At 42.5% G+C, this 16,933-nt stretch overlaps 1 protein-coding gene across 1 annotated transcript in view; it reads right to left on the bottom strand.

The window, feature by feature from the left end:
* Positions 1-16,933, bottom strand: part of GRIK5 (glutamate ionotropic receptor kainate type subunit 5) — a 564,883-nt gene that overhangs the window by 260,663 nt on the left and 287,287 nt on the right. The window contains exon 3 of the mRNA XM_077456650.1: positions 11,542-11,706. Within this exon, the coding sequence (XP_077312776.1) occupies positions 11,542-11,706 (165 nt within the window). The remainder of the gene's footprint in view (positions 1-11,541; positions 11,707-16,933) is intronic.

The raw sequence follows: 16,933 nt of genomic DNA, 5'->3' as shown, positions 1-16,933 counted from the left end.
CTGACTCGGGCGGCAGAGGAGCGGCGGGCTACGCACGAGCGGCAGGCTACTCGGGCTGCTAATGGGAACGGCGTTCCCGTTGTGGAAATAGTACGGGAACGCCGTTCCCATGCGTTCCCGCAGGACTCGAGCCCTGGGTATACCTAGAAAAGATGTGACTACAGAGAGCACAGTCCTGTGAGTATTGATGACCCTGGGTAAAGGAGAGGCTGTAGGTGGCTGTTAAGGTGCTGTATATGCTTTCACCTTTGACTGCGGCAGACCATTCACTATATGTGATTGACTTAGGATTGCCAACTCATCCCTTTAAAACCAAACACATATAAATTACACAGGTTTTGTGGCTGATTAAGGTGGTAATTAAACTCACTTGGTGCCTTATCTGCATGAAATTAGCCTCAGAACCTGTGTAATTCATAGGTGTTCAGGGTTTAAATGGATGAGGGGGCAACTCTAGATTGACTGTGTATGTCAAGTGACTCTGGAATGTATGTGCTTGTGACGTAACTGTAATACTATTTCCTGAACAACACCAGTAAAGTGCAGTGTATCTTTTTATTGTGTGGACAGTCCTTCTCTGGGATTTAAAGGTCTATGACTGGAAATGTTGTGTGGGGGACAATGGCAAGGAGCAGGGCACAAGATGGCAGAGGGTTGGGCCTCAGCAGGAGAGACAGTCTTCTAGCAGGGCTGGAGAAGGGGTAGGGACCTGTGCTTTGGTGCCAAATTCAACCAACCACAAAGCTTCTCCTACATGCTTCTATGGTATCTGCCCCTTTTTTAGCCCATGGTGAGGTGTCAGACCATTGCTGTTTCTTTGCAGGTAAGCAAGATTTTGTAGTGTTTCATCCAGCAAGGGAGTGAAGCCAATTGGAGGCCCAGGGCACCACAGACAAAGAAACAAAGAAAAGAATGGCTGGTCTGCCATTTGTATTGGAGAGGCACTAGCTGGATGACCGTAAATGTAAAGCAGAACTCCAGTCAGCTTTAAAAAATTGCCATGTAGTTCCTCCCCTTTAGACAATATGAGCAATTAAAGTGATACTAAACACACACTGTTTAGTTGACATTGTCCCTTCTATTTCTGTATATGGATGATGGCACTGTAATTATTTTAATTTAAAAAAATGAAGTACCTTTTTCCTAATCAATATACAGTTGTCACATGATACAGCTCTTTCCCAGCCTGTCTGCAGGAAAACATAAGCAGGAGGAGCTTCTCGTCCTCTGCTGCTGGTCACATGTTCAAAATTAAAAAAACAGCCTTTGTAATACAGAGTAAAAATAAATAATATCAATAAACTGTTGTAAATTGGCATACAAATATATATATATATATATATATATATATATTTAAAGTCAAATATTTTATATTTTTTGACAATGACATGCTGTGAGTGGATTTCTGCCACACCCTGTGGGCTGCGTCACACCCCTCCAACCTGTGTCTTAGAATAACAAGGAAGTTAAGCCTCCATCAATCTACATGTATTATCCCACCCCCATTGTGTTTATCTGGCTAGTGGGCATGGAAGAGGAGTATAAACATGTTATATTTATCTGCTCTGTGTAATGGTTTTGCACAGAGCTGCCCAGATCCTCCTCTTTTTGAGTCCCTTGCTGGTGCTCCGGGCCCTTCCCTCCTGCTGAGTGGCCCCACAGAAAGCAGCTTGCTATGGGGGCACCCGAGCCGAGCCACAGCTCCCTGTGTCCATTTAGACACCAAGCCATGCACGGGCCCTGCCCCCTTTCTCCCCTCATTGGTTGACTGACTTTGATTGACAGCAGTGGGAGCCAATTTGCACCCGCTGCTGTGTCTAAGCCAATGAGGAGGGGAGTCCCAGGCAGACACTCCTGCAGCATCGCTGGATCTAGATGGATCTCAGGTAAGTATTAGAGGGGCTGCTGCACACAGAAGGCTTTTTATCTTAACCTCCCTGGCGGTAATCCCGAGTCTGGCTCGGGTTGGGATTTCAGCACCACGAGTGGTAGCCCCAAGCCAGACTCGGGATCACATCGCTGGATGCAGGGAGGACACAGGGAGAGTTACTTACCTTGTCCCCTGGATCCAGCGATGTCCTCCGTGCTATGTGATCTAGCTGTCCTCCGCTCGATTCACAGTGCTGAATGCCACCGAGCTCCATTCCCTGCGACGTGACGACGCACGGGAGCGGAGATCACACACAGTTCCCTAAAAATACACACCCCCTTTGTCCCTAGTGGTCTGTGCAGTGCCCTGCATGCACTTTTATATTATAAATACTGTTTTTTATGGCTGGAATTTGGAGATTGTCCATAGCAACCAGAAAGTGTCCCCTTTTCAGTGTTTTAGGATTTGATTACATTATTGAATAATTTTTATTATTATATTATAAACTTTATCATACCCGGGATGTCTGCTAGACTCTGGTTTGAACATATTTAAGAGAGTTATTCCTAAGAATTACAGGACTACAATATAAAATGCCAAATTTCCATGTAAAATAATTGTACCGCATTCAGCACCTAAAACCAGAACGAATCATACCGCCAGGGAGGTTAATGAATAGAATGCATTAATGTCATAAAACCTTCTGCCTTTACAACCACATTAATGGTGTTCTGTCCATGATAATCTGGGGAGGCGCTAGGGGGGAGCTCTGCATGAGGAGTCTATAAGACCCATCTGTAGCGCAACAGCGTATAATACCAGTGGAGATGCATCTGGAGAAATTTCAACTTCATAGCACGATCAATACCTAGAGAAGGTTTTCCCTCTTCCGTATGGCCATCCCCCTTAAACTACATTCAATCATCCCGAAGCGGCGCAGTGTGATGCCAACGCTATGCCAGCATTTGTGTGTATTGAGCCCCTCAGCTCAATACAATCCTTTCATCCTGCCGGTCAGTGAGCGTTCGGAGAACGTTCCCTGCATTGTATGATGATTCTTTTTCTGGCTGTTTTCCACCTACATGTAAAATGCATCAAGACTGGTGTGCTGTAAAAACTCATACGAGCACACGAGAATGTATTTTTAATGCAGTTGGCACTCAGATCAATATGACCGTCCACACTCCCCATGAATATTACATGTGTTGAAACTGCCGTGGACGCGTGTAAACACAACACCGCCAAAGCACGTCCTATATTGTATTAGAAGCCAATGTTTACTTGCGAAAAAAATCAAGGAAAAAGTGCAGCTTCCCGCCTGTTTGTCACATTTATGTTCTTAGAAATCGTAGCTGAGGGGAACGCATGCCCGGTTGGCGTCCTTAATCAATTCACTTGCTACTCTCCAAATGTTTTATAAACTTGTAAGTCATTTTGTAAACTTTTATATTTTTCCCCCGTTAGGGGGCCCCTTTGCGGTTAATGAGTTGAAATGATTTAGGTTTCTAGTAAAGCATAATGGTTTCTCCCTGCTGGTATATTTTAGAGACTGGGAGAGTATATATCAAAGGATTACAACTATGCAAATCACGGAGAACGGTGAAAAAGGAGCATGAAACGCTTTTTTGTGGATAATTAAGACCAATTTATCTCGCCGGTTCTACGTTTTAGTGTTCTTTAATCAAGGCAGCTGTAATGTTTTGAAGCTGAACCTGTTCTACTCCATAGCTCCACCACCTCTGACAACCAGTCAGTCTTAGCACCGCTGAGCTCTGATGAGGTCTCAGGCTTCACACGGCCCTTGCTTCCAAAGAGGGCGCACCGGCCTAGTGCATTGCCTAGCGCAAAAACATTTATTAATAAATGAAACAAGTGATATACTCATAAAAGCATGACAATAACAAGCGTATTGCGGCTCTGAAGACGAGGGGTTGCTGCTTCGAAACACGTACACCACATTGTACGTCAAGGGGTCTTCCCAAGCCATTAGTTGAGCCGTGTGGATCTGGAGGCAGTCACATGTAAATTTTATGATATGTTTGCTATTGTCATGCGTTTGTGAGTATGTCACTTGTTTGACCACTTCAGCCCTGGAAGGATTTACCCACTTCTTGACCAGGCCATTTTTTGTGATATGCTACTGCGTCGCTTTAACTGACAATTGCCTGGCCGTGAGACATTGTACCCAAGCGAGAATTCCTATTTTTGTGCTATAAACAGAAAAAGACCGACAATTTTGAAAAAAAACATTTTTTTTACTTCTTTCTATAATAAATATCCCCAAAAAATGTTAAAAAATTATTTCTTCATCAGTTTAGGCCAATGTGTATTCTTCTACATATTTTTGGTAAAAAAAAAAAAGTTCAAGCATAAAAATAGATAAATAAAAAATAATATCATACAATCCCATATACCCAATCCTATACCCACAGTTGATCCAGAGGAAGTCGAAAAACCCCAGCAAAGCATGATCCAATTTGCTATAGCAGGGCAAAAAATTCCTTCCTGACCCCCCAAAAGGCAATCGGATTTTCCCTGGATCAACTTTACCTATCAATATCAGTACCCAGTTATATTATGTACATTTAGGAAAGAATTCAGGCCTCTCTAAGCCCTTGTACACACGGTCGGACATTCCGACAACCAAATCTGTTGGATTTTGTCAGTCGGATTTTGTCCGACGGATTTTGTCCAAAACTGTTGCATACACACGGTCGGACAAAATTGTCAGAAACAGAACGTGATGACATTATTTGGTTACGATGGGGCTACGTTCACGCTAGTAGCCAATAGCTTTGGTGTAGGAATTTGATCTGAGCATGCGTGGCACTTTGTCCGATCGGAATTCTCTACACATGATCGGAGTATGTCCGATCGGAGCATTTTGTCAGAAAATTTTACCAACAAGTTGGAAAACTTGGTCCGTCGGATACTCCGACGGAAACAGTCCGATGGAGACCACACACAGTCGGAATATCTGACAAAACGGTCTGATCGGACACATTTCGTCGGAATCTCCGTGTGTACAAGGGCTTAAAGTAATCTACTGAGCTGGCCAGAACCACCTCTGGAAGGAGTCTATTCCACATTTTCACAGCTCTTACTGTGAAGAAACCTTTCTGTATTTGGAGATGAAATCTCTTTTCCTCTAGGGGTAGAGAGTGCCCCCTTTTGACACTTTTTTGGGACCACTGACATTTATACAGCGATCAATGCTATAAAAATTCAATGGGTTAAGTGTTCCCTAGGGAGGTGTTTCTAACTGTGGGGGGAGTGGACTGACTGGGATTAGAGAGAGATCACTGTTCCTGATCACTAGAAACAACAGATCTCTCTCTCTCTCTCCCCCCCTGACAGAAGGGGAATCTGTCTGTTTACAATGACAGATCCCCGTTCTGGTTCTCTTTGCCGCAATCGCAGGTGGCTGGCAGACATTGCCGCCACCTGCTATGGCTCTTAAAGGAGCCGAGGTAACTCTATGGCGATTTCCCGGAATGAGTGTATACTGCTGCAGTATAATGATGGCGGCTGGGTCGGCAAGTGGTTAACTTATCAATAAAATTGTTTAATGGTGTAGCACCCTCTGTAGTGTGGGGACACTCAGTAGTGTGCTACTGTTGGTAGGGCAGGTATATTGTAGTCTTGCTTAGGCTAAGCCTGAGCCATGGAATCTGGATCAGGGTTCATTAGAGTACAGGGCAGGATGACTCATCCAGACATCTCTCTGGTGCCTCCCCCTGATTCTAGAATATTGGAGAATATTCTAGAAATTAGTGGGTTAAAATCAGGAGGGTTGTCTTGCATATTTAGGGGCCCTTAGTTAATCCCCAGGAAGTGGGCCTGGCAGGGGACTAATGCCCAGTTTCCACTGAGTAGAATGGTTTGGGTCGGTGCAGTTTGGAAGGGTTAGAATGGTCCGGCCTATTCAGGTGAGCATTTATACTGCAAGTCGGACCACCAGGGGCCATACAGGGTTTAGAAAAAATGCCTTTGACGTAAGAATTGATGTTTTTTCTGTCCGCCAATAAGTGAAATGTATTGTGTGATGCCAGTAGCTCCGCCCTAACAGTACCGTACCATTATCTATGGCCCCACAGCTAAAGCAGGACCATGAATAGTGCGGTATGGTTCTGTTGTATGGGGCGCTTACATAATGGAAACACTCAAAATAGCGTACTGTACCGAACCGATCCGCTCAGTGGAAATGAGGCATTAGTGAGCCCTTAAATAGAGATGAGTCATGCCAGCAGGGGAGTCGGGTGGAAGATGGAGATGCAGTGCTGAGTAGACTGTTGGTGGCCCTTGAGGGACCCCTGCTTCCGAGGGGTTTTACCTTGGGCCAGACCTCCAGTGGCTGGCCTGGAAGGATCCTACCACAGGAATCAGTTGGAAGGTGCCTTTCCATAGAGGCAGGGAGAGCAAGGAAGGACAGTGTCAGTAGTTCAGCATGGTGCAGGGACAGACAAGAGGAGAGACTGCCATATGCAGCAGGTCTCTCTTGAAAACAGCGGTGTGTTTAAGTCTTCAGTTTTGCTTTGGGAGATCACCAGTCGGGTGGACTGGTGAAGTGTGTGAGTCAGGTGGACTGGGCAACCTATCCCTTGCCAACACTAACATACCTGGAAAAAAGAACAGATTTTTACTGATACAAAACAAAAACACAAAAAAACAGACATTTACTGATGTCTGTAAAAATCATTAATTAATCATTAATCAATCAAAAATCATTAGTTGTAAACAAACTATCAGTAAATTTACTGAAAGTTGGTAACCCTGCCCCAGACTGACAATGTTGCTGTCCAAAGGTGTCCCCTGTGCCCACTCTAATACAGGGGGTGTGTTACTGGCCAGATGACTAGATGAAAGCAGAAGGAAAAAAAGTCAAAAAAAAAAGAAAACGAATACAGCCACCTCATCTAATGATTGGTAAGCGGCAATATATAATACATTTTTGACTTTGGGTTTAATACCGCTTTAAGACTTTCATAAGAAAGCCGTGTAAAAAAATATTTTTTAAACAGGGCACACCTAAAATATCGCCATCCAATCCTCCAGCCTACTTTCCCTTTCTGTAAAACAAAGCCCGTTTGGCAGTAATCCTCCATGTGCCTGAGGTCTCCAAGCAGGCAAAGCCGCAACCTTAGATCTCTGTCTGGAGCATAATTCTACAAGTGGCTGCCTCTAGTGTATGACACCCAAGGGAGCCCTTTAAAAGGCTGGCAAAGGTAGTAAACAATGCTCTCGAAACAGCGAAACCGCAATAGCCCGACTTTCTCCCAGTAGACTTGGCAGCTGCAATGAATCCCTCTTCAGGTCTCGCAATGCATCACTTTATTTCAAAAGGGGCTCCTGGCACCTTATTTATGTCTCTTCCATTTATAAAAGAAAAGAATCGGAAAAAAAAAAAAAAAAAACTCTCCTCGTTAACCCCCGAAGGGGAAAATCCAAGGCCATTCTCAGATGCCAGTGTAAAAAAGACGGAGCCAATGTGCGCCACTTCCATTAGCGAGGTCTGGCATGTCATGGAAACCCCTTGGGGGACTTGTGCGCTAAACATACAGCAGCACCATCTGCTTTTCCTTACTTTACTTCACAGTGAAATACATCACTTCACCTTAGAGGATTTCAAACATGTTTCAACATAAATAGAACCAAAGCAGATGCTGATTATATATTCTGTTTATTTGTTGTGCAGTATGTCTTGTACAGGTAAAGCAACATGCCATGATCGTCCAACAAAGACCTTTTTTTTTTTTCACCAAAGGTCTTGCCAGCCATCTTGTCTTTCCTGTACAAAGGCAAAGCTTGCCAAAAAATGAAAGCTGTAGTCTTGTATTTTATGACTTCCCGTAGAACCTGTATTCTGGAACTCTACACAGAACTATTGACATCAGTCCTTGTCCCAGAGGAACTTACAATCTAATTTCCCTACCGCAGTTATAAAAGCGTACAATTTGGTCCCAAGCCAGTTCCTTGGCTGTCTTTGAGATTCTATTATAATGGAAAATTTGTATATTATTTTGAAAAGAAACCAATGTTTTTCATTAATCACCTCAATGCCAACGGATTTCTTCATTTCCAAAAAATTGTGGCAAAAGTTAGATCATCTTTGACTGTCTACCTTCCAAAAAGGGTCATTTGGAGAATGTTCGTAGTGATCTGGTATATGTTTTATAACAAAAAGGAAAAAAATGTTTGCAAAGTTTTGGACTTTTTTTCCTTTTTATAATAAAAAAGCCAGTGGTTATTAAAACAGAAGTATGGCCGAAACTGTTTTTACCTCTCTTGTGGGTCACAGGAGTGCACATATGCTCTTCTGTGACCCAGAATCAGCCAACAGCAGGCTAAAGTCTGCTGCTAATAGACATCACAGGGATGATCTAGGCCAGAGATCTCCAAACTGCGGCCCTCCAGCTGTTGCGTCCCATAAGGCATTGTAAAACTCTGACATTCACAGACATGGCTAGGCACAGGGGCGTTGCTGGGTCTACAAAAGATCTGGGGCTAGAGCCCATAGCAGCGTAGTTAAGAAAGTCATATGCTTGGGCGGGCATGCACATGTATATACACCAATATACATGTGTGTGTGTGTGTGTGTGTGTGTGTGTGTGTATCCCCAGAGAGCCCCCCACTTACATCCCCAGAGAGCCCCCCCTTACATCAGGGTCCCCAGAGAGCACCCCTTTACATCAGGGTCCACAGAGAGCCTCCCCTTACATCAAGGTCCTCAGAGAGCCCCACTTACATCAGGGTCCCCAAGAGCCCCCTTACATCAGGGTCCCCAGAAAGCCCCCTCTTACATTAGGGCCCCCAGAGAGCCTCCCCATTGAAATCAGGGTCACCAGAGAGCCTGCCCCTAGCATCAGGGTCCCCAGAGAGCCTCCCCTCCCTTTGGGGACCACTGCAGAGACTCAGTGCTATGGGCCACAGATTCGGGGCTATAGCCCCAAAAGCCACCCCTTAGCGACGCCACTGGCTAGGCATGATGGGAATTGTAGTTCCTGAACAACTGGAAGGCCATAATTTGGAGACCAATGCTAGAAGCCTGATTGGCAGCTGGCTCAGCTTCTCAGACACTAAGCTGAGAGCCTGAGCCAGCTGCTCCTGCCCCTTCCCCAGCCCAGCACTCCAGTAATCACTGGCGGGGCGTAGTGGACTGAGAACTGAGTAATCAGTGGTCATGTGATCGCTCAGTTCTCAGGCTTAGAGCTGCTGGAGGACAGGTGCAGCAGGGAAGTAAGTATATATGTTTGTTTGTTTTTTATATTACCCCATACATCTCCTTTGAGGCTGGGTTCACACTGCTATGCGGAGTGGCTCACACCAGGGGGTCTGGTGCTTTTCTGTTCTCCATTTCAGGGATGAATCAGGCCTGAATTTTTTGCTGGATTCTGACCTAAAATGGTTCAGACGACACACAGGACTCTTCTGCAAACCGTCCCAGAGCTGTGTGAACCAGCTCCATTGAGAGCCGGTCACAGTCTCCTGACATGCAAATTGGATACAGAGAAACTCACATCCAATTCGTAGTAGTGTGAACCCAGCCTAAAGAAGAATTCCAGGCACAGTATATTTTTGGTCAAGCTTGGACCAATATAACTATGTGAATACTATACCTGCCAGATGCTCCTGGAAGCTGGAAATCCCTGAATTAGACACCGCTAATCCAGTGATCTCCTCTTTCTTCTGGGTGCTGTGTTGAGTGGTCGGCCTGATGCATAGCAAACACAGGAGGTCGGCAGTTCAGCATGGGCACCATTGAGAGAATGCTTTGCATTTTCTAAATGAATGCAAAGCATTGCAAATTTCTTCAGCTAGCTGCTCCCTATGCACCAAGGGGACAGGACAACTTTATTTTCTTGGTCACACAGCCTCCAATGATTGTCTCCCCATCCCCTCTGTGCTGCATCACAAATTTGGAAGTGCTGATGTGATGAAACATTGCATGAGCAAGCTCTTTCTGTGTCTGTGAATTCTCCACATGCTTGTGTCTGTGTCAGATCTAATCACTGTTTAGCTTTCACCTGCACAAGCACTAGACTGAGAAACCCAGGGATTGTGAGATATGTAGTGTCTTCAGTGGTCTTGTCAGATCTCACACTACAGACAGAGGTCATGCATTAACCCATGCAGGTGCCATACCACATGCCTTAGGTTTCAACACAAACAGAAACTGCTGACATAGAAATGTAAAGATTTACTATACTATAGGCTGTGTGTACAGGGCAACACATCACACCATGAAACAAAGAAGAGTGACGGAATTAAAAAAAGACCAAGTGATTTATCGAGTGTGCCCCATTTTTTACTTTTTTTTGTCTGAATTTGTTCCAAGCATGTTTGAATCCACTTACTGTTGACTGACTCACTACCTCTGCTGGAAGTCTATTCCAAGCACCAACTGCCCTTTTGGTAACAATACTTACTAAGATTAGTTTTAACCTTCCTCCTGCTAGTTTGAGGTCATGTTCCCGTGTTCTTGATCTTATCTTCATATTAAAAAAATACTGCCCTCCTGAACCTTATTTACCCCACTTGATGTATTTAATTTATTATAATCGTGTCTCCCCTTTTCCTTCTTTCTTCCAGACTATACATACTAAGTTCCTGAAGTCTCTCCTGATATGTTTTATCTCTTAGACCTTTCACTATTTTAATTGCTAGTTCTGGAATTCCTTCTTATCAATATATTTTTGTACTGTAAGGTAGCATATACTTTTTTTTCTTTTTCAACCAGCAGGTTTCACAAAAAAAAAACCTACCTGATTCCTCCTTTCCCACATTCAAGGTGGATGGGGTTATCACTCCCGTTGAGCTACTGTGTTCTAACAGTCGAGAGACTTCCCTGCCATCAAAATACACTGATCAGCAGTGCCAGCTATAGCCAGCGGCGCTGATTGTGCAGAAGTTTTCCAATAGGTGAGAGTGAGATCTCCAGACTGGCCACAGTATTCTAAATGAGGTCTAACTAAAGATCAATATAGGGGAATCAGGATCTCCTGTCTTTAGTGATAACTAAAGATCTATAAAGAAGAATCAGGACCTCCTTCCTCCTGCTGGTGACCTCTCTAGTGATGCATCCTAGAATTCTATTCTATTTTCCCACTACATGGCCATTTTGCAATCAAATTGCATTTATTCTGACATAAGTACCCCCAAATCGTTTTCCTCTGTATCTCTAGTCAACACTACTCCATCTTTTTCCCTAGATGCATTATTTTACATTTAGAAACATTGAATTGCAGTCTGCATTGCTTTGATCAATTTTCCAGCAATTTTCCAGCAATCCCAAATCATGTTTCATGTTACAGACACCTCCAAGGGATATCAACCCTATTACACCCCTTTGTATCAGCATCAAAAAGACATACCTTGCTCACCAACCCTTTAGTTAAATCACTTATAATTGGATTAAATAGAACATGACCTACTACAGAGCCTTGTGGTACACCACTAGTGACTGTTCTCTGTTTCAAGTTAACGCCATTTACAACCACACTCTGGTATCTATTGTTTAGCCAACTGTATATCCACTTAACCACCCAAGGCTTAGGTTCTAGCTTTGTGCTACTTTTCGCTATGTGGAACTGTATCAAATGCCTTGCTGAAATCAAGATATGCCATGTCCACAGTGCCACGCTGGTCAAAACTAGACTAGTTTTGATACTCACTTGTATCTGTAGTCTCGTACTGACTGTCTCTCTGCAATTCAAAGATCTCCACTTCAACACGTGCGTTGGACCCTCCTTGCGTGTGACTGTTGATATGTTCTCGGGCGAGCGCAAGTGCCAACCTCTCACCACGCCCGCAAACAGTCTGATCGTCAAGGATTGCGGCTGTAAAAGAAATGGACCCAACATATAAATACTTCATATAGACAACGTTAAAGTCTATGTAAACAATGAAACTCTCGTATTGCTCTATTTTGGTTTGTTACATATACAGTTGTGAAAGAATTTTGTTATATAGGTTCAATAAGTGCAAAAAGTAAAGGTGGAACCCAACAGAAATCCAGTTAACTTCTTTGCAAACCTCAAGCACTGTTATCAGCCTGGCCAAGCTGATGGACTGTAGTTAAACCACAGAATCTCTCTATGCTGTTGAGAAGATTAGAGGAGGACACGATCTATTCTAGAGTGACTGTCCTCCTCCTGCATAGATATCAGGACAGTAATTCACATTTTTGTTCTTACGTTTGGATTCTCTGCCTAGCTAGTTGGATCTACTTTAGATACAGTAGATCTGCCCTTCATGAATTAAAACTTGCCTGAAGTTCTAACCCTGCCACACGATTTAAAAAAATATTACATAGTTAAATAGTTAGTCAGGTTGAAAAAAGACACAAGTTCATCTAGTTCAACCAAAAAAAACATACAATCCCATATACCCCAGCAAAGCATGATCCAATTTGCTCCAGCAGGGGGAAAATTCTTTCTTGATCCCCCCCGAGAGACAATCAGATTTTACCTGGATCAACTTTACCTATAAATGTCGGCACCCAGTTATATTATGTACATTTAGGAAAGAATCCAGGCCTTTTTCAAAGTAATCTACTGAGCTGGCCAGAACCACCTCTGGTGAAAGTCTATTCCACATTTTCACAGCTCCTATTTGGAGATTCATTTTTTTTTTCCTCTAGACGTAAAGAGTGCCCTCTTGTCCTCTATGATGACCTTAAAGTGAATAACTCAACACCAAGTTCACTATATGGACCACTTATGTATTTGTACATGTTAATCACACCCCCCTCCCCCCTTAATCTCCTCTTCTCAAGAGAGAATAAATTCAGTTTAGGAGAGACGCATATAGGAGAGATTTGAGCTGCACATCCCGCTACAAACAATATGGAGAGGTTCCCCCAATCTCTTTTGAGCAGCAATGTAACAAAATCAAAAAATGATGTGAATTATATAAAAAAGGTCTGTATTTAATACAGGCTGCTAGACTACATAATGCTAATTTCTTATCACGATCACCATATTATAAGCACTTATATTTCTTACACCACTAACACACTATTCTTATCACATTGATTTCCATTAGTTTTTTGCTATAAGTAATCATGATGATTTATTTAAAGTGGAAGTAAACCTATGGATTTAAACAGTTAAAAAAAAAGGCATGCCGGGAATGCTAACTGCACATTGGCTGTGCTCTCAGCCAAACTATCAAACCATCCAATGGCTGGTGTCATAACGAATCACATGTGCAGCACCATAGCAGTTAATGATTAAACAGAGGCAAAGATGGCAGCTTCCTTGGCTGAAAACGATAGGGGAGTTTACTTCCACTTTAATGACCTTTTATGCACATTTTCCTTTTCATCACATTTTTGCAGTCACATTTTGCACCTTCTTGATGTATTTTAGAAGGGGTAACAAAAAAATATGAGTATCCCCTCGTTTTTTCACAATTACACACTCGCAATTTTACTATTTGATTCAGTTTATTAATTATATAATATGAGATTTAGGAAATAACTATAATTACTCTTATCAGGCACAGACAGCTATATTTGAGCCTTCTAGGCCTATATACAAGTCTTGTAACATGTATAATCTATGCATAATACATAGGCAATTCTGTGCTCTTGGCAGCACCTGGAGGGGATCCCAATATATTTTGAGATCCTTACCTGCTAATAAATAAAATAAAAAATTTAAAATGTCGCCCTTTACTTTATCAGCATCATCTTTTACCATAGTTGATTTCTATGACCCATGTTATAGCAATCTAATATGTATACAGCAGACTAATTACTATAATTACAATAATTTTCAGGTGTTTTGGTCTCTGAGTTTCCCCTATGGGGGGGCATACTAACCTGTGACTACTTGCAAGCCTCGTGGGCTGGGGCTGTTCTCCCCTTCTCACCAAGCACGGTTCGGGATCATCATTGGGGGAATTCTTTATTTTCTTCTGTGCTTTTTAACAAAGAAGTCTCTGGATAAGTGAGCCGTCTTGGTGGAAGGGGTAAATATAGTGTATTTGCCAAGTCTAATATATGATTACTTATAAAGGAATGTGTTTACATATGATATATTGTAATATTGATATATGTTCTTGTTGATGTATTTATAGAAATGTAAGACCCCCTGAAGAAGACCACAATCCCTAAGGTCGAAATGCATTGGGGCATTTTATAAACATCGGATAGTATAATTATAATTATAATTCATCAATACTGTGAGAGAGTACCCTCTGATGTATATTGTTTATCAGTTATATCACATGGTACAATCTACTGTTTGCCTCCTCTTCTTAGTCTAAACTGTCTCACATTGTGTACACCAGAGCTCATATTTTAAATTGTTTATCATACTGATGTCCAATTGTCTCTTAATGAATAAAATGAATATATTTTTTATGGAAAAAATATTTTTTGACTCCTATTTGCTGCAAAAAAAGCTCCATGGGGAATTTTCCACTTCTGTTCAAACCTTTTGTATTGAGGTGTGCAGCCTTATCAGACTCCCATACATGTGTCATTCATTGCTATAAAAAAGTCTATTAAGAAAAAGTCAGATTCATGTTAACATTTAAAATGTCAGCTCTAGTTGAAGGACACAGTACATATTCCACAGTACAGCAATGCAAACACAATAATGGGCATCACATACAGTCATGGTCTTCTTCAAGGGAGTGGTTTGCTCTAAAAGAAATACATTCAATATCTCAAATTTCAAAAACATTTTGTAGCGTACCAATTTTCTATGTCCACAAGAGGTATAGTTACCGCTAGATGGTGGAATAAAGGGTCTCGTCACCAGAGATTTAAAATCAGTTGAATGATCAAGGAGGCTCCATGATTATCCCCACCTCCCCAAGGAAAAAGGAATCCAGCTCAATAGGGTGTCATGAACCAGTGCGGCCAGAAATGTGTGGACTGCGATAGGGAGGACCAAATGCATATAAAGTAATAATAATATGATTTATTATGAGGATAAATAATACACCAAAGTAAACGCACCTCTGATGTGACAAACAATAAAATAAACTAGCAACCAACCACGGTGACACACAATAATAACTCTCCAAACCAAACGTATTTACAGGTGTAATATATAATCATAAAAGTAACCAGGCCAGGGTCATACACGGGAGATCAATCAGATAGAACAGGGAAGAGGACAGGAAAGTGAGAGGACAACAGGGGGAAGGGATCAGTCTGCAAGACAGGAGTCCAGGTATGGATGCAGTGTTCAGGAACACAGGATACAAGGTACAGATTGCAGTAATACAGGTTTCAGGATAGCAAATACAGGTCAGGGCTCAAGGAACAATACCAAGGCAATGAGTGCAAGCCTCTGCCAGTGTTCTGTCGAGAAGCGCCCCCCCCCCCCCCCCCATCGAATAGTGCCCGTACATGCGCAGGATGGAGTCACACTTCAGCTGATCAGCGTGACCAGGGTGCAAGGGCACATCGTAGGAGGCATTTCCCGATGGGAGATACCATTTCAGGTTCACAATTGAAAAATATACAAACAGCGGAGGGAGACAGTAGTTCTCACATTGTGCCTCGCTGTTGCGGGGCGGCTTTAGAGTGTGCTGATGGTCCAGCTTTGTCTGTGTTGCAGGGCAGGTTTGCTGTGTTGAACAGCTGGTTTTGCTTGTGTGAAAGGGTGGGTTGCAACACAGACAAAACCAGCTCTTCAACACAGCCACTAGCCACCCTCCAGCAGCAGCGATGCAAAATCTGACTGTTTCCCCCGCTGTTTGTATAGGTTTAAATTGTGCCTGTGAAATGGTATCTCCCATCTAGAGATACCTCCTATGATGTGTGCATGCGCCCTGGTTACGTCAGCCCAGCTGATTGGCAAATCAGCTGTTGTGTTGTTCCGTACATGCGCAGTCCATACCGGGCACATTTGTCATTTGTTGGGCACCCTTCGCTAGTACACCAAGGGCCCATCACTCTACCCTCACTTGATATACTGTTATATTTTGAGAATCATTGCAGATGCCACTTTTCCTTTTCCCTCTGAAGGATGTCCACAGTGTGACTTCTTGTAAGTCCTATTGGGCTGGATTCCGTTTTCCTTGGGGAGGCGGGAATAATCATGGATCCCCCTTGATCATTCAAATGATTTTAAATCTCTGGTCATGAGACCCTTTATTCCACCATCTACACCATGTACACTATACCTCTTGTGTACATAGAAAATTGGTACATTATGAAATGTTTTTGAAATGTGAGATATTGAATGTATTTCTTTTAGAGTAAACTACCCCCCTTGAGGAAGACCATGGCTGTATGGGTCGAAACGCGTTGGGGCTTCAATATAGTAGACATTAATGACATTTTTCATTATTGTGTTTGTATTGCTGTACTGTGGAATATGTACTGTAGTCTTCAACCAGAGCTGATATTTTAAATGTTAACATGAATCTGACTTTTTCTTAATAAAGACTTTTTTATATAATTATTTCATATAATTTTTTTACTTTGTTACATTGCTGCTGAAAAACCCCTTGGGGGAACCTCTCCATATAACATTCAGTTCCTCTAATCTTTCTTCATAGCGGAGCTCCTCCATGCCTCTTATCAGTTTGGTTGCCCTTCTCTGCACTTTCTCCAGTTCCCCAATATCCTTTTTGAGAACTAATGCCCAAAACTGAACTGCATATTCCAGGTGAGGTCTTACTAATGATTTGTACAGGGGAAAAATGATATATATCTGGGGTCCATACCTCTCTTATACAAGAAAGGATTTTGCTTTCTTTGGAAACCACAGATTGGCATTGCATGGTATTATTGAGCTTATGATCTACCAAAACCCCCAGATCCTTCTCCACTATGGATTCCTCCAACTGTACATCCCCTAATATGTATGATACATGCATATTCTTAGCCCCCAAGTGCATAACTTTACATTTATCAACATTAAACCTCATTTGCCACTTCATTTCCCAATTAAACAGAGTATTGAGGTCAGTGTGTAATTTGGAGACATCCTGTAAAGACGTTATTCCATTGCATAGATTGGTGTCATCTGCAAAGACAGAAATTGTACTTTTAATCTCAGACCCAATATCATTTATAAAGATATTAAAAAGTAAGGG

The sequence above is a fragment of the Lithobates pipiens genome, unplaced genomic scaffold (assembly GCF_037356315.1).
Source record: "Lithobates pipiens isolate NorthernLeopardFrog02 unplaced genomic scaffold, aLitPip1_a1.2 Scaffold_27, whole genome shotgun sequence".
NCBI lineage: Eukaryota > Metazoa > Chordata > Amphibia > Anura > Ranidae > Lithobates > Lithobates pipiens.
Note: the sequence above shows the minus strand (reverse complement) of the source record. Positions and strands in the feature narration are given on the sequence as shown.